The 18758-nt window shown below is 35.9% G+C and overlaps 1 protein-coding gene across 3 annotated transcripts; it reads right to left on the reverse strand.

Moving 5' to 3' along the window:
* Window positions 1-1096: 1096 nt before the first annotated feature.
* On the reverse strand, window positions 1097-15473 carry LOC108199569 (F-box protein SKIP16). 3 transcript variants are annotated; one of them, XR_010286337.1, is made up of 7 exons: window positions 15188-15473; window positions 14281-15003; window positions 9967-10185; window positions 9388-9494; window positions 5164-5309; window positions 1215-1430; window positions 1097-1150 (listed from the first exon to the last, which is right to left on the reverse strand). XR_010286337.1 is itself a non-coding variant. In XM_017367446.2 (6 exons), the coding sequence occupies exons 1-6, from the start codon at window positions 15383-15385 to the stop codon at window positions 1426-1428; spliced, it is 1398 nt and encodes a 465-aa protein (XP_017222935.1). In that variant the 5' UTR covers window positions 15386-15473; the 3' UTR covers window positions 1097-1425. The 3 variants fall into 3 exon arrangements, 2 of the variants coding, with proteins under 2 accessions (XP_017222935.1, XP_017222936.1); XM_017367446.2 differs by having other exon boundaries at window positions 1097-1430; XM_017367447.2 differs by lacking the exon at window positions 5164-5309 and having other exon boundaries at window positions 1097-1430; window positions 15188-15472.
* Between the last annotated feature and the right edge of the window lie 3285 nt (window positions 15474-18758).

Here is an 18758-nt window from a genome sequence, read left to right on the forward strand (position 1 = left end):
GGGTAATTTTTATAGAATGTGATTTATTTTAGGTATTACTTCCTCTGTCCCTCTCATTTCTTTACAGTTACTATTTTGAAATGTCCCTCTCATTTCTTTACGTTACTATAAATAGTAAGTTTTTCCAATATTACACCCACTATCTTCCCCTACTATCTCATATTTAACAATAAAAACTACTATTACACCCACTACTTTCCTCCACTATCTCAAATCTATTATTAAATATTAGTAGGTCTCACCACTTTTCATCTAACTTTACTCATTTTTCATACATCGTCTTGGTCTCCGTGTCCCCCTCCAATGTAAACAATTAAAAGGGACGGAGGGAGTATTCGTTAAAATTGTGAAGGTGAGAGCCAATGTTTTGCTCTCCAACTCGTCAATAGTACTTTATAAGTCACAGTTGTAAAAACCTACTCCCTCCGTCCCAATGAATTGTATACAGTTTCCTTTCTGGGACGTCCCATCAATTGTATACATTCCAAAAGTAGTAAGTTTTTATAATATAAAACATCATTTCACCAACTACTTTCTTCCACTATCTCCTAACTATAATAATATAAACACTATTACACCCACTACTTTCCTCCACTATCTCAAATCTATTATTAAATATAAATGGGTCCCACCACTATACCCAATTTTCATCTAACTTTATTAATTTCTTACCCAATTTCTTGGTCTCCGTGTCCCAACCATTTGTATACAAATGATTGGGACGGAGGGAGTATATTTCTCCTTTTTGTTTACAAGGAGCCTTGACCATCAATTTTCTGGAAGCTTGTAAATGATCATTAATATTTTCCAGGAAGCTCTTCAAAAATCATCAATTTTCCGGCGGTTGGATTATTTTGCTTCCCAACGAGCACAAATTTTTTACTTGATATCATACCTCTTTTTCAATAACTTTTTTTACTAGAAGTCTAGACGTCATGCCTCCTTCCAGCAAATATTGTACTGGTAGGGGAGTCGTAAGACATACCTAGCTCCTTCCTGCATATATTGTGCCGTAGGGGAGCAAAAATTTTAATAATTTTAATCCTAAACACTGGATCGTGGAAATCTGATAATTGCATAGATCCTAGCCATTGGATCATCGAAAACTGATGATTGTATAAGAGCTCCCTGACCATTATACAAGAGCTTCCTGGCCAATGGCCATGGACCAGCTCTGCTTTTTAATTATATATACAGAAAGCTATTTGATACACCACCCATGAAAATGCAAACTTACTGAAACAGGTCAGGTAATCAAAGTATATACTAAACCAGGTACTTAAGGCAATTGAAATACAAAACCGAATATGTACTCATAATACATAGTCAGGGTACTGTGCGGCGAACTGGATCAGAATATGTAGTCAGGGTATTGGAGGAAAAAACGGGGTACCTCAACCTCGAACTCGGCACCTTTTGGATCTGTCAATCTGGAAAAGCACAAGATAAGAGATGAAAAATTCATTATTACAAAATACATTGGCTTTTTGCAAGACACTTAAAATGTCTCTCTATATTGTTTGTCAAAGTTGTGGGAATATGGAAGATTGATAAAATTCATAACAAGCAAACTGAAATTCATAATTGAAATGAATTTTAATATACTATATCCAATCGCAACATTACATAATATGTGCCGCATAATCACCTAAAACAGATTAATTTGCTCGCTGTTACTCATTTCACTAAGATAGATGGTGAGTGCTTGCATATGGTGCCTCAAGTTATTTATTGCATAACATTTACTGTGAGATGAGGCTGTAATATGAGTCAAGCTGGTCACTATCCGACCAATCTCGTTCTCATTTATCTAGGGTTGATCTCACTAACAGACAAGCCGAGCGTGAACAAGAAATATTCTTGATTAGTATTTAGGCTTAATTTGTCTTGAACACAATAACATCTACTCACTCGAGTAAATTACTTGAGCTCGACTCATCTCATTTACAAAAAGGATTGAGCTCAAGTTTTAACAAGAAACAATTGTTGTGCTCGACTCGTTTAAAAAGCTCAATAAACTCGAACACTTTCAACAGCATGAGAGGTGGTGACGCATGGTTGATGATGCCTCGACTAAATTTACAGCTGCACTATATAAGTTATTGTATATATAGCAACCACCTTAACATTATGTGGCAGATGCAAGGGGGCTTAAACCACCTCCCGTGGCCTAAAAAAAATAGTTGATAAAATGTAAGTGCATATATGTATATAACCAGTGTGTGTGATGAATATATGTGTGCGAGAAGCAGTAGAAACAATGTAAGAGAAAAACTCTTGTATTGCTAGCTGGAAGCTTAATTTACATTGAGAGATAACTGACTTTAAACAGAGAAAATGAAACTTGGGCACTACTTAATCTACAGTACATGAGGTCACTATTAGACTATTACTGTACAATCCGAGGTCATTGTTGTGAGGTCATCAGCATGAAGTCATTGTGTATGCTTTAACACCCCCCCTCAAACTTAAGATGGTTGAAGAACTAACTTTAGTTTGAAAACAAAAGTTCGAAAGCTGCCAGGAGGATGTATTTTGGTGAATATATCTCAGCATTATCAAGACCGGAGACAGCACATAGGTGAACCGTGCCTTTGGCAACTTGCTGTCGAGTGAAATGACATCGATCTCGATGTGTTTAGTGCGTTCATGAAAAACATCATTATGAGCTATGTCCATTGCACTTTTACTATCACAAAATATAGTAATTGCTGGAGAGTGAGTTACACTCATATCTTCAAGCAACCAGCACAATCAGATTAATTCTTGTGTGGTATCTGCAAGGGCTCGATATTCAGATTCAGCACTAGATTTAGATGCAAGTGGTTGTTTCTTACTTCGCCACGAAATGAGAGAGTCGCCAAAAAAGAAACAAAATCCCGTGGTAGAACATCTAGTGGTAGGATCACCAGCCCAGTCAGCGTCTGAGTATCCATACAACTCGAGTGAAGAGTTATGTGAATAGTGTAAACCTTGAAATATGGTACCTTTGACATAACGGAGTATGTGGAGGACAGCTGTATAGTGTGGAGTGCGAGGAGCAGTCATGAACTGACTGACGATATGAACGGCGTGAGCAATATCAGGACGAGTGACAGTGAGATAAATTAGACTCCCACCCAACTGCCGATACAATGTAGGATTTGAAAGTAGTTCCCCATCCTCGACATTGAGTTTAACCTCGTACTCTAACGGAGTGGAAGCAATCTTAGTGTCATTTATTCCAGATTTAAATAAAAGATCAGATGCATACTTGACTTGAGAAAGAGTGTAGCCAGTTGGGACTGAAGAAACTTCAAGACCCAAGAAGTAGCTTAATGAACCAAGATCTTTCATGTCAAATTGTTGACAGAGAAATTGCTTGAGTTCAGAAATACCTGTGATATCATCTCCAGTGATGATCATATCATCCACATATAAGAGAAGTAAAACAATTCCTCGTTCAGACCGTCGAAGAAAAAGTGCATGATCATATGGACTAGAAGAGAATCCCAGTTGTTGAACAACTTTGCTAAATTTTTCAAACCATGCTCGTGGAGCTTGTTTAAGACCATAAAGAGCCTTGTTAAGCTTGAACACTTGATTTTGAGAATGTGAGAAACCTGGAGGAGGTTTGAGGTAAACTTCCTCATGAAGGTCTCCATTGAGAAAAGCATTTTTGACATCCATTTGCCACATATCCCAGTGTTTTGCTGCTCCAACTGCAAGTAAGCTACGAACAGAGGTGAGACGAGCAACTGGTGCAAAAGTTTCCTCATAATCAATTCCATACTCTTGAGTAAAACCTCTAGCAACAAGACGAGCTTTATATCTTTCAATAGAGCCATCAGATTTTGTTTTAATTTTGTAAATCCATCGACAACTCACTGCTGTTTTTCCTAGAGGCAGATCAACCAAATCCCATGTGTGAGTTCTGTCTAAAGCTTGGAGTTCTTCTTCCATTGCTTTCTGCCAAAGTGGATTAACACTAGCCTCTCTATATGTTTGAGGCTCGTGTAAAGACTGTATAGCAGAGTAAACATGATAATCAGTAAGACGAACAGAAGGTTGCCTTACCCGAGTAGAGCGATGAACAGGTTCCTGTGGAGTTGATGGAATGATGGGTGGTTCTGCATCAGAATCCTCAGATTGAACTTCTGTCAGAGGAACATTAGTAGTTGAGGATGGTTGTGTGGGCTCAACTGATGGATTTGAAGATGTGCTTGTGGATGTTAAAGGTTCCACATACTCATTATTGGGATGTAGATCAACAAAAGGATCTGTAAAATGAGATATGCTGGTAGATGTGTCAATTTTAAAATCTGACATAGATGAGAACATTTTGTGTTCCCAAAATGTCACATTACGAGAGACTCGTAGACGCTGGGAGATAGGATCCTAGCAACGATATCCTTTTTGACCACTACCAATCTACCATAACCAATGAAGCAACAAAGACGGGCACGTGGCTCTAATTTTGTTCTTTCATGTGGAGGAAGAAGAACAAAACATGCAGAACCGAAAACCTTAAGGGAATCATATGAAGGTGGTTTTTCATATAATTTTTCATAAGGAGAAAAGTTATCTATGACAGGAGAAGGAATCATATTTATTGTATGAACAGCAGTTAATGCGGCTTCCACCCAAAAGAATTCTGTACAAGAAGAAGAAAGGAGAAGAGCACGAATGGTATCTAGAATGTGTCTATGTTTTCGCTCAGCACGAACATTTTGTTGTGATGTGTATGGACAAGAACTTTGTGCAACAGTGCCATGAGATGCCAAAAAATTGGTAAGTTCAGATTCTTTGTATTCTTTGGCATTATCGGCACGAAAGATTTTAACTTCCTTTTTAAATTGAGTATAAATCATGGTGGCAAAGTTTTTATAAGTTTCCCTTAATTCAGATCGATTTTTCAGAATATATATCCAAGTGTATCGAGAATAATCCTCAACAAATATTACATAGTATCTTGAACCCCCCATGGTTGGAGTTGGAGATGGACCCCAAATATCAGAATGTATAAGATAAAAAATGGCTGATGATTTTTCATAATGAATAGGAAAGGGAAGAACATGTTTTGCCAGTTTGCATGATACACAATCAACAGTGTCTATATTAACTCTACCTAGATGACCACTAGAAACTAGACCTTTTAAACGAGAGGGTGAAGGATGACCTAACCGGGAATGCCATACGCTAGATGTAGGTGAGACTGAACCAACAAGATGAGAGGATGATGATTTTGGTGTTGGCAGGTGAAGGGAAGTGAGCTCAAACAACCTTCCACATCTACGGCCTGTCCCAAGAGTTTGTCCTGTCTGAGGATCCTGCACATGACAACCAGAAGAGGTAAAAGTTATATTAAGTCCGAGATCACACAATTGACCAATGGAAACAAGATTTAGTGAGAGATTAGGAACAAAGTATGTGTCAGGAAGAGAAAGATCCTTCGTGGATATAGTTCCAATGTGTGTCACTTTCATGGTTGAACTATCAACCGTTTGAATATTCGGAAGACATGAATTCTCTGTTTTTGTGGTAAATATGGATGGATCATTTGACATGTGATTGCAACATGCAGAATCAAAATACCAAGAGATACCTGGAGTGACAGAGAATGCTGTAGAAGGAGAGTTGTCTTTTTGTAAAAACTGCCTGAGCAAGGATTCGAGCTCGAGAGCAGACATAGCTGGTTCAGTTTCAGATGTGGATCTAGAGGTTACAGCAGCGGAAGGCTGAGAAAATTTGTTTGGACGGATTGATGACTTTTTCTTGCAGAATTGAATTGAGTAATGCCCCTTTTGATGGCAATGTTGACATGTATGATTGCGAAGAGCTAATCAATCCTTGGTTACATGTCCATTTTGACGACGGAATCTGCAAAAAGGTTTGTCAAGAGTGGGTACAGTAGGTACCGCAAGGACAGTATCAGCCATATGACTGATTTTACCGATCTCAAGTCGAGTTTCCTCAGATATAAGTTCAGTGAGGGCACTCTCTAGAGAAGGCAGCGGAACACGGTGAAGAAGAGCAGCTCTAACTGGTTCAAAATCCTAAGTAAGAGCCATTAGAAACTGGATGAGCCTTTGTTGATCACGATATGCTTGATAGAGTGTAGCATCCTCCGTATGTAACCACTTTGGTTCAGATAATGTAAGTTGATCCCAAAGTGCTTGTATTTGAGATAGAAAGTCAGCTACAGGTTGGCCCGACGTTTGCTTCCGCTTACTTAGAGAGCTCATGATTTGATATTGATGAGCAAGATTAGATGTAGTATATCGAGACGCTAACAAATCCCAAATTTCTTTAGCAGTCTCGTAGTTCCCGAATTGAAGATTTATCTTAGAGACTGAAGAGTTTCTAAAGAAAGTAATAGCCTGATGATTTTTGACATCCCACTCTTCAATTCGATCTTTGAATTTTGACTCAGTTTCATTAGTTTCCCTAACCGGAATAGAAAAATCCCCATTTACATACCGCCAAATTCTTTTTCCCTTAGGAAAGCTACGCATAGCTTGAGACCAAGACAAATAGTTGGAGCCATTCAAAATGGTTTGAATCGGCGAACTACTTTCTTTATCCATGATAAAGTTTGATTTCAAAACTTGTTGGGGCAGATTTGTAATATCAAAAAATTCAGGGAGTAAATTTGAGAATTTAAAAAGCCAAGGTTCTGATTTGAAGATAATTAAAGACTAAGGTACCAAAAAGTAATAAAACCAAAAATATAAAAGAACAACGGAGTGTTTGATTGAATATTAAAGGTTTGGTCCAAAGTTTGGTGGGCTTTGGCCCGAAAAGGAGGTGTGTGGTCTGATATGCAGCGGTCCAACAATCAAAATATTATGCACCCAGATGGAAAACAACCCAGAACAAAAAAAAAACTGAGGTAGCTATATGTATGAAAATAACAGCAATACAAAGAAAATGAGGTGACCCGATGAGAGATAAAAGAGGACCGATGCGGAGTAAATCGGTTCCAAGTTGAGGAGAAGGATGAGCAAATCACAGTGTTAACTCGTAACTGAGTTGGGCGAGTTACCGAGTTAGATCGACGCAGCCATGTGATGTGAGTTGATTCGGATGAAGAAGGCTGAGGGTGAGGGTTTGAGATTGTGAACTTTCTGAGTTGCGTGCAACGTGTTTGATCAAAAGTCACAAAGAAATGGCTTCGCCAGAAAGAAAAACGACTACGCTGGAAAATATGACAGACACCACAGACAGAGGGCAGATCGGAGCCTACAGCTCTGATACCATGATAAAATGTAAGTGCATATATGTATATAACCAGTGTGTGTGATGAATATATGTGTGCGAGAAGCAGTAGAAACAATGTAAGAGAAAAACTCTTGTATTGCTAGCTGGAAGCTTAATTTACATTGAGAGATAACTGACTTTAAACAGAGAAAATGAAACTTGGGCACTACTTAATCTACAGTACATGAGGTCACTATTACTGTACAATCCGAGGTCATTGTTGTGAGGTCATCAGCATGAAGTCATTGTGTATGCTTTAACAAGAGTAAAATTTAAAATATACATATACATATACAGACACACACACACACACAGGTGTGTGTGTGTGTGTGTGTGTGTGTGTGTGTGTGTGTGTGTGTGTATAAGCACCCCTCTAAAAATTTGGTAGTGTTTATTAATAGGTTTAATATGTATGGCCTTATATTTGACACCGAGAACTATCAACGTTGGTTTTTCTTTTAAATGTTAATTAAGCCATGTAACATATAAGCATATAAGCAATACAATCCTCTCTCTGTCCTAGAAAGCTTCTAAGCATGATGAAAAACAAAATATAATTTGAACTGATGTATATTTATTAGAAGCATATAAGTGGCTTTATATGAGTCATAGGGTCCTGGTCTCCGGCAGGCCCCAGCAATTGATTGCCGGAGACCTTTTAAATGGCATACTGTTTTTTGGTTGTTGGATGAATATCCGGTGGCCAGAACTATAACATTTTTTTAAACATGTTCAGCGCTTTTTAACCGCTGGACGAGTACTCGTCCCGTGCTTTTTAACCGTTGGAAGGAGTCATTTTACCCGTCCAGCGGTTTAAAAGTGCTGAACGTGTTAAAAAATTGTTATAATTCTGCCCGCCGGATATTCATCCAACGGCGGAAAAACAGTATGCCATTTAAAAGGTCCCAACAATTATTGCTGGGGACCAGGACCCTAAGCCATATTCCTAACTGAAACATCTTATATCATATAAACACTACTACAACAAATCAAAAATATTCAAACATGATAATAAATTAATCCCATAGAGATTTAAATTGGTTGATGTTGATCAACCAATTTTTTAAATAAATTCAAATTTAAAAATCAAAGCACAATTTTAACTATCCTCTTTGTTTTGATATTAATAACCACCGTCAAGGCAAAACATCATCTTAAATCTTAATGTTCCCGGGTAGTCTCAAATCTCAATTTCTTCCTCCGCCACATCCCAAAGACCTAGTGCTTCAGAATATGTCAACATACATACTGCCCAATGATGATAGCTGGTTCCATTGAATACTTTAAGAGCAAATTTTGTAAGATTATTGGATTCAATTTCTATGATTTAATTGTAAACAAGATTTTTAATCTGAGTTATGTTTTGGATCATGATTTATGGTTATCATTTTAGGTTATGGTTTTTGGTTATGATTGTTCATTATGGGGTATGTTTTATGGTGTTTCACAATCCCTCAAGAAGAGAGCTCTTGATACTATTTGTAGGTTTATCTCTCGGTGTATATAAGTATATAAGCATGATTAAGAGTAAAACATAACATGCACTGATGTATATTTATTATAAGCATCTGGGTAGGCTTTATATAAGCCATATTTCTAACTGAAACATGTTATCCCCTAAAAACACTATCACCACTGCAATAAAAATATTCAAAAATATTCTTGAACTGCTCCCTTAAAGATTTAGTCAACATCAACCAATTATCAAAATAAATTCAAATTCAAAAATCAAAGCTAGTTTTAACAGAGTGCATGAGCCCAGATCTGACTTATAAATAAAGACTAGTTAGAATGGAAATGAGGGAAGATGGAAATGTAAACAATTCAAAATCCCATTGGGTCGAAATGGTTACGCAGATAATCAGAATGAGTTCACAGTTCCATTAAGGAAACCCCTCAACCAAACATGGAAAAACATTAACATTCCCAATAACCACAATATACCACATAACTATAAACCAAACAGCCCTGGAAGTCACTAAAGTTAACCCATGTTGTTGGGGAAGTTTAAACACATGACAAAGATAATAATCAATAACAAGCATGCAATCAAATTAAGGAAATAAAAATATTTGTAAGTAGAGAATTTAACACAATGCTCGTAAGTAGACTCTATGGAATAAATAACTCAGTGTCAGGTTTACACACCTTCCAGGGACAAATGTAAAAGAACCTTCAATGGAGCCTTGAGATAGACATTGAGAAGAACAGCTTTGATAAACAAATTCCTTGTCACCAGGATGTAGGAGTGGATGCTGAAAAATTGATATAAACTACTTACAATAATAATGAGATTACATAACTACAAAGAAAAAGAAAAAGGAAGTCAGATTGTTCATTACAAGGATGACAATTACATTGTCCAAGTTAGTTGACATTATCAAGAGGGCATAATAAATATTTGTTAACATAACCACAATTCTACTAGATGATTATCTACATACTAGGGAAACATTCAGCATCAGAAAAATCATATAGGTGGCTTCTTAATGTCGGATGATTCTTTAGACACTATTCTACAGCTCTGGAAATTAAAAGTAATACTGATCTGACCCTGAACAGGAAGTCATATATGACCACTAAGTAACTGCTTTTCTTGCACTTCACATTATTGAAAGTTACAGTACTTGAGTGTCCCTTTAAATTGGATAGTTGGATGACTATAGTTTCCTCCTTGGAATGTGAAAAAATCAGTTTGCTAGTAAAAGGTTGTGATTGAAAGCATACCTTCCCTATTACAGCTTCTCCATTTACATCTGACACAATTTCATCATTTTCTCGGATTATCCAATGCCTCCAATACAGTTGGCAAGACCCAAAGCGCATCCCATCGACAATACAACCTTCAGGCTTTAGTGACATCCGGATTGAGTATGTGAAAAAATATTTATCAGACTCCAGTTGTAGATCGCTGTACTCGGGGACAAACAGAGCAGAAGCGCGAACCTGAAATTTTATGTACACAAGTATCAAATACAAAAGTTTAGTGAATTTGGATGGCAATTGATATGGTAAACAAATGCTTTAGTCAACCCTCAGCTTGGTTTTCCTCACTAATTTTTACCTTGTCCAAAACTTTAATCATGTTATATTATATATTAACAACAGTTGCAAAATCAAACTTAGACTCTTTAAATTTTTGTCTACCTTTAGACCTAAAAATGCCTATGCTTTATGTGACTTCAAATCTATTAGCAAGCTGATTACAACTTCCTGGGAAGTAGAATTTATACCAGCGGACGATTAACCGACCAGCAACCTTTTAAGTGGCCTAGTAACAGTAAAGGGTTAATATCTTTAAACAAATTCAACGTCCTAGTACTAGAAAGATATTAAGTAAAAGTCGTGCTTCTTCGATTGTATTGGCGGAAAAAAAAGATGGGACACAAGGATAAATAAATTCCATACTCCTGTGGTGGATGAATTGTTTGATAAATTAGCTGGGTCAGTTGTGTTTATTAAGGGGTTAAATGGCGTTTTGGTCACTCAACTGACCGTAAATTTGCAATTGGGTCATCCAACTCAAAAAGCTGTCAGTCACATCATTATACACTTAAAAATTTTCATTCAGGTCACTGGCCGTTACACTCCGTTAAATATTTGATGGAAAGCTGACTAAGCGTCATGACTTGGCACATAAATAAGTCCACCGTGGCATGTACAGTCAGCTGAAGTGGCAATTTGGTCAATCAACTGACTACAAACTTGCAATCGGGTCATCAAACTCAAAAAACTTTCATTTAGGTCACTTATCATAATATCCGTTAAAAATTGAAAAAAAAAGAATTAAAAGTTTGCAGCACCTTGTTTTCTCTTTTGAAAATTTCAAAACTTATTAACAAATGAAACAAATACACACATAAAATCAATAGTTTCACCCACAAAAACTTAATTTTTGTTTATCTCTTATCGGTGTATATATCTTGAGGTCATTTTGGAAAAACTCATTAAATTTTTGATGGATTTTTCCACAGTGACCAAAAGATATTATAAAATGACAATAGATTTATAAGTATGAAGTTTTTCCAAAATGGCCTTATGATATATAAAACGATAAGAGATAAATAAAGATTGGGTTTTTGTGGGTGAAACTATTAATTTTATGTGTGTGTATTTGTTTCATTTATTAATAAGTTTCGAAATTTTTGAGAGAGAAAAAAAGGTGTTGCATGATAGCTTTTAATTCTTTCTTTTTTCAATTTTAACGTATATTAGGATAAGTGACCTAAATGAAAGTTTTTTGAGTTTGATGATCCGATTGCAAGTTTGTAGTCAGTTGAGTGACCAAAATGCCAATTCAGCTGACTATATATGCCACTGTGGATTTATTTATGCCAAGTCACGACGCTTAGTCAGCTTTCCGTCAAATTTTTAACGGAGTGTAACGGCCAGTGACCTGAATGAAAATTTTTAAGAGTATAATGAGGTGACTGACAGCTTTTTGAGTTGGATGACCCGATTGCAAGTTTCCGGCCAGTTGAGTGACCAAAACGCCATTTAACCCGTTTATTAAGTGGGATAGGCAGGTCACCATCTAATGAGGATTCACAGTAAAAGTCCGTTTAGAACGGCTTTCGAAACTCATATAGAACGTATGAGGTTTTAGTTATGACATTTTGCTTGGCCAATGCTCCTAGTCCTACGTCATTTCAAGGGTGGACGAATAAGTGAAAAAACTCCGATTAAGGAAAACGAACAGTCCACGTATTCTTTGCCTTTAATGTCTCACATTCCACAACCATTGTGGAATGTGAACTTCTCTGAGCTCCTGTTGCCTGGGATATCATGAACAGGAGAGTTATCACTTATGAAAGAACAGGAAATGTTGGCCTTTGCTATTAGCTGCTTAGTTTCAGACAAACTATCCTCAATTCTTCTTCTTTTGCATCGAGGAGTTGCTGTCTAACTGCATCAAGCAGAGGGCAGTTTCTAAAGGGAGGAGGCATGTTAAGGGAGATGAAAGATCATTGAGCTAACAAGTGGATGTATTTAAAGACTAGCACTATTTATACAGACTACGCCATAGCTATTCTAGCTAAGAGGTTTAATCTAGATCCTATTAATCAGCTATAACATGACCCACGATCCTAATTATCAGTTTCTACATAAAATAAAATCTGCGCAAATCAATTTCAAGATATTTGCAATCATGCAAATATTCTTCCATTTACATCCATTAACTACACAATATTATGTATCCTTTGCTGCAAGTTGCAGTATAACTTTATTATTACTACTAATTGGGTCTTTCACAAGCCTTTATAGAAAATCAAATAACATAACAGTATTACTTAGCTTCTCTATATCCGATTGGAATTAATCAGCTTTTTAAACAAGTTTATTCTTTCCTGCGAGACCAATCTAAATAAAACCTTTCATTTTGCAGCACATCAGCTTGCACGTGAAGGATTAATGTCTGGCTCCAAAAGTCTTCATTTTGTAAGTTGAGTTAATATTATAAAAATAGTCAGTAATTAATAACGTGATTTGGCTGGAAATTATTTAGTAAACAGTAGGTTGCATATGCCTCATGATGAAGGTTGATATGATTGCATATTACTAAAAAAAAAAAAGCAGCAATGATATGGTAAATTAAAATAGTTAGGGCATACATAATTTGTACGTTTGGCTAAATTTATCAGGAAAGATTTAAGTAATAAGTAATAACACTTGGCCACATAACCTATGCAAATTCATTTATTGATTCTTAAAAAATACTCCCTCTGTCCCGTTTAATTCTATAGGGTTTTTTTTCACTGCTCGATACGCATTTCGATGCTCTTATAAAATATAGCTCTGTAACTTATTTTAAGATTTTCTTTTTCTGAATAAAAATTTAGATGTTAAATTTTTGTCTAGAAAAAAAAAATCTTAATAATAAGTTACAGAACTATACTCTACAGGAGCATTAAAGTGTGTGCCGCGTCCTCATCCCCCAATGTATACTAGTGAGGGGGGCGGAGGGAGTAGGCAATTAACGAAATAAGTCGCACATGAACACGCATATTTACAGAACAGAAGTAATTGACCGATATGTTAGTTCTAAGAACCCACATATTCTATTAGTATGATTAATCGTTATTGAGGAAGTACAAATAAGATACTCCCTCCGTCCCATAATAAACGTCCTCTTTTTTTCCAAGTTTTTTTTACGCATTTCCAAGCTTATAAAAAACATAATTGTAGACATTATTTTCTCATATTTTTTTATTTTGTATTAAAAGTTGAACTTCCTATTTTTATACAAAACAAAAAACACGAAAAAATAATATCTACAAGTATGTTTTTTATAAGCTTGGAAATGCGTGAAAAAAACTTGAAAAAAAAGAGGACGTTTATTATGGGACGGAGGGAGTATACAAATAGTAGCTAAGGTTCACATAGAACTTATACAAATTATAAAAGGCAAAAGAGAAAATAAAACACCCAGCTTTATTATGTCTAATATCTAAGCTTAAAGTAGGATTATATTGTGCTCCGTTTAATGCAGAATTCTGTCTTTAGTGATTATTATTATTCTCACTCGAGTTTCTTATATAATACTACTATCAAATTTCCAAATGCCAAAAGCTGCTCTGATTTAGGTTTCATAAAAAAATTTGCCACAAGCAATTTGATATTCATTATAATTATAAACCATAAAAAGTAATTCATCACAATCTGCTGCAAGTATAGGTGATGGAGCTTCATGATATTGAAGCTTCAAAATGGTTAATTATCATCCAGAAGAAATCACTTGACTCGCTGGAAAAAATTTGAACATTAAGCTTCTTTCTGAAATGATAAAGATGCAACAGTTTGATAGAACATATCTGTGTACAAGGACTAACTCACTAATTAATTCACTAACTAATTCACCTAACAAATCACACACAGGTAAATATATCTACTTTTCACTTGGCATAGCAAATTGTGAACGTGGAAATCAACTACTAGCAACTCCAAACAATCACATTGATACATTATAATTTATATGTAATTCGGTAGTCACAACAAAAATAGTTAAGAAGTCTAAAATGATAATCGTAGATGGATAGTTACCTGAACACCATTTGTTACCGCAGTGGAACACAAGGGGGGTTCTTCTGGGAATAGATTGATGCTTCTTATATTGTTTTCAACTCTGACTTTAATCATGCCACTTTCCAGGCGACGAATATGTTCTTCTAGCCACAATAACATAGCATCCTGTTGTTGACAATCCCCGGCATCATGGATGGAATGAATCAATTCAGGTGGTACACAAGGAAGCATTTCTCTATCTTGAAAAAGATTCCTTGTACCAACATATAATTGACCATTGGCACAGTTGAGAAAAAAATACTTTTCACTTTCCGTTGTGGAAGCTGCCACAACAACATACTTAGGTCCAGCGCTTGGAAAAAGATGGTCACAGATATCACCGGTTACACTTATGACCAGATCCAGAGGCAAAAGGCAGACATTTACGAGATGGCCATAAAAGGAGTAGCCTCCAATGAGGCCCAATGGACTTCCAGGGAAGCTTGGAGCAAATTCACCCTGAGCTAGATTTTGACCATTGCAGAAGCGATAGAGAAGCCTTGTCGGAAGAGGTAACTTGAGTTTCAAAGACTTCTCGAGAGAATCTAGTTCATCTTCAGTGGCACCCTTGCACAGAGTTGGCACAACCTCAGGAAAATTGGCATCCAACCAAGTAATAATTCTTCCCCAGCATGTTTTAACTCGAACAACTAGGGGCCAAGAATACATAAGAAAAGATTTACGCCATGCTTGATAAGCTGTCTGGACAAGGAGGATGATAATGATATTAATAAAAGAATACGAATATCGAGCTGTCAGAATTATAACAAAATTTTAACACGCTCAAACGCTTTTTAACCGCTAGACGGGATTATTTGTGTCAGGGACCGGGACCCATAAAAGAAATACACATATCATGGCATAATTGATTGATTGAAACTCATACCTTGAAAGAGGGAGCGAGATTTCCAAGAGGGTCGAGAGGGGAAGAGAGATTAAGGTCTCGGGCACAGAATTCAGCCCAAAGAGAGTCGTCAGAAGCCCATTCTTCGAAGTTGCGACTCACACAACTCACTATCGCTGTTTCTCTTGCTCCCAGCTTCGATAGTATCTCGTGCATCGCTAAACCTCCCACGCTCTCCATCTCAATTGCCTCTGTTTTCTTTCGCTTTCACACCACTGCTTTCTGTACTTTAACACTTTTTTGTTTCTTTTCCCGATAAGGATCAAACTAGTTTGCTTTTCAATTTATACTAATTTTTTTTCGAGGTAATTGCATATCGCACCCCCTAACTATCGTTCAAAAACGATATTGTACCCATACTTTGAGAAACTCAACTCGCACCCCTTATCTTTACAGTTCAAACCCGAGATGCACCCCTCTGCCGTTAACGCCGTTAACTCCGTTAAGTCACTATACAAGTAATTGCAAATCGGACCCCCTAACTTACGTTCAAAAACGATATTGTGCCCATAATTTTGGAAACTCAAATCGCACAACCTATTTTTACATTTCAAGAACGATACGCACCCCCCTTTGCTAACTTCCGTTAAAATACTTCATCCGTCTCAATTTACATGTCCTTTTTGCTTTTCGAGAAGTCAAATTGGCTAATTTTTGACCAACTATTAGAAAATATTTATTTATTATTTTAGGAAATAGAAAGTTACATATTAATATAGACTAAATTCACTTCTTGGTGATATTTTTTTTTAATTTTTATTTAATTAAGATATCCCCAAGTCAAAATGATTTTACATATCAAATTATTTTAAATTTTTAGTGGTATGTGTATTAAGTACTTAAAATATAAACTATTTTAAATATAAAAATAAATATTATGTGATATTTTTTATAAAATATACACTTTTATCAAACAAAAATTTGATATGTAAAATCATTTTGACTTGGGGATAGCTTAATTAAACAAAATTTTTTTAAAAAAAAATCATCAAAAAAGTAAATCTAATTTATTTTAATATGTAACTTTCTATTTCCTAAAATAATAAATAAATATTTTCTAATAGTCGGTCAAAAATTAGTCAATTTGACCCCGCGAAAAGCAAAAAGGACATGTAAATTGAGACGGAAGGAGTATTTTAACGGAAGTTAACGGAATTTAACGGAAGGGGTGCGTATCGTTCGTGAAATGTAAAGATAAGGGGTGCGAGTTGAGTTTCTCAAAGTATGGGTACAATATCGTTTTTGAACGATACTTAGGGGGTGCGATATGCAATTACCTCTTTTTTTTCTATGGATAAGTTTTACTCCCTCCGTCCCACCAGGTTCTTTACGTTACTTTTTGGCACGCATTTTAAGGCTCTTATAAAGTATACTTACATTATATATTTTTTTTAAAAAAAATTCCTGAAAAAAAGTTTGAAGTTTAAACTTTTATACGAAAAAAGAAAAAATCAAAAATACGTTATAACACCATATTTTACGAGAGCCTCAAAATGCGTGCAAACAGTGTACGTAAGCTTCCTGGTGGAACGGAGGGAGTAACTTTTTTAGTAATACTATTATATCTATATAATTTATTCCCAAAAATAATATATGAATCCAAGTTATAATATATTGATAAATATTTTCTGCTTGATCCCTGCAATTTTAATTATCAAAGAAAAGTTTTTATTGTTAATTTCTGAAATAATGGTCTAAAATGTCGTTTTAAAATGTAACTTCATGTCGTATTTACAATATCGGACAAAAATGCAACTTCAAGTCGTGTTTTTAGCTGAAAACACATCTCAAAAAATTAAAACGCAATATAAAGTTGCATTTTGAAATGATAATTTGAGTCATATTATAAAAAATTGATATCGATGCTTATTTGTCTTAAAATAATGACTTTTAAGAGCTTTTCTCGGTTGAGGGAAAGACTTGCTACGAGGAAGCGAGGTCTTATCCTGAACCAGTATAAGACCAACCTTGTGACAATTGAAAAAGTAAATCAAAAAGTGAAGAAGCCAATGATACATGTACAAACATGTCGGTGTAGATATATATACACTTATCATGGAAGGTACACAGTTTGGGATAGACACGAGTTCTTAGTTCTTACCTTTCAAAAGGAAATAGATGGTGACAAATCAATAGTAATGATTTAGTAGAGTACTGAAGTACATATGACATAGCTACATGATATACTTGACATACTTGAGATAATGATGGCCTAATAAGTTTCCATAGTCCTGCTATGACTTAGAAGCCTTACAAACGCATGATCTTTCTGAGATAATCGATCAATATTAACAGTTGTGACAGGCAAGTTTGACAAGTGCATCACTGATACTAATCTAGTTTTGATTTCGAAGAAGCAAGAACCTTCTAATATGACTGAGCTTCGTCCAATATCTCTTTGTAATGTGTCATATAAAATTGCTTCAAAAGTGTTGGCTAACAGGTTCAAAAAAATTCTTGATGGAGTGATTTCTGAAACTCAGAGTGCTTTCATTCCCGGGCGATTAATGTCTGATAATACTATGATAGCCTATGAGGTTATGCACTATATGAAAAGAAAAGTTGGAGGTAGAGCAGGGCGGATGGCTCTAAAGTTGGACATGAGCAAAGCTTATGATAGGGTAGAGTGGAGCTTCTTGCGCGCAATGCTTGAAAAATTAGGTTTTGACAGAAGGTTGGTCAATTTGTTACTAGAATGTGTAACTTCAGCCAGATATAGAATTAATCATTCAGGAAAGGAGTTTGGTTTAATCGTGCCAGAAAGAGGAATTAGGCAAGGAGACCCTCTTTCTTCTTATATTTTCCTTATCTGTATGGAGGGGCTCACAACTTTAATTCAGGAGAATGTAAGGAGGAAAAATATCAAAGGCATTAAGGTTGCTAGAGGAGCTCCGATTTTATCTCATTTGTTTTTTGCTGATGACAACTACATCTATTGTCAGGCAAATAGCGAGGCAGCAAATAAGGTGATCAGCATGCTACAAGTGTACGAAAAAGCTTCGGGTCAGAAATTAAATGCTACAAAGTCTTCAGTTTTCTTTAGCTGTAATGTTGATCAGGAAGTGAGGGCTGTTGTAACATATTGCAGTTCCAAGAAGCAGGAGCAAACACAACTTATTTGGGTCTTCCTAGTATTATAGGGAGAAATAAGAAAGCTGTTCTTGGTTATCTAAAAGAGCGAATGCAGACAAGGATTGAAGGATATGACAAGAAACTTCTTTCGAAGGGGGGAAAGGAAATTCTTCTGAAAACAGTGGTGCAGGCATTACCTAGTTATGCTATGAGTATGTTCTTGATACCTAAGAATTTATGTAGTGAAATGGAGAATCTTATGTGTAAATCTGGTGGCGAAACTCATCTAAGAAGGCAAAAGGTATTTCATGGATGTGTTGGGATCGAATGAGCATAAAAAAATCAAAAGGTGGCTTAGGCTTTCGTCGACTGCATGATTTTAATATAGCTTTACAGGGTAGGCAGGGGTGGAGGTTGATTACGCGGCCAGACTGTTTAATGAGTAAAATTTACAAAGCTCAGTACTATGCAGGTGGTTCTT

The sequence above is a fragment of the Daucus carota genome, chromosome 8, assembly GCF_001625215.2.
Source record: "Daucus carota subsp. sativus chromosome 8, DH1 v3.0, whole genome shotgun sequence".
Lineage (NCBI taxonomy): Eukaryota > Viridiplantae > Streptophyta > Magnoliopsida > Apiales > Apiaceae > Daucus > Daucus carota.

Bases quoted from the DNA above. Each gene is read 5' to 3' on its own strand.
- LOC108199569 (XM_017367446.2), bottom strand. From the start codon at position 15,385: ATGGAGAGCGTGGGAGGTTTAGCGATGCACGAGATACTATCGAAGCTG. The intron at 15,004-15,187 runs GTATGAGTTTCA...CTCCTTGTCCAG, and splicing joins ATCTCGCTCCCTCTTTCAAG to ACAGCTTATCAAGCATGGCG. The intron at 9,495-9,966 runs GTATGCTTTCAA...TCAATTTTTCAG, and splicing joins GAGAAGCTGTAATAGGGAAG to CATCCACTCCTACATCCTGG.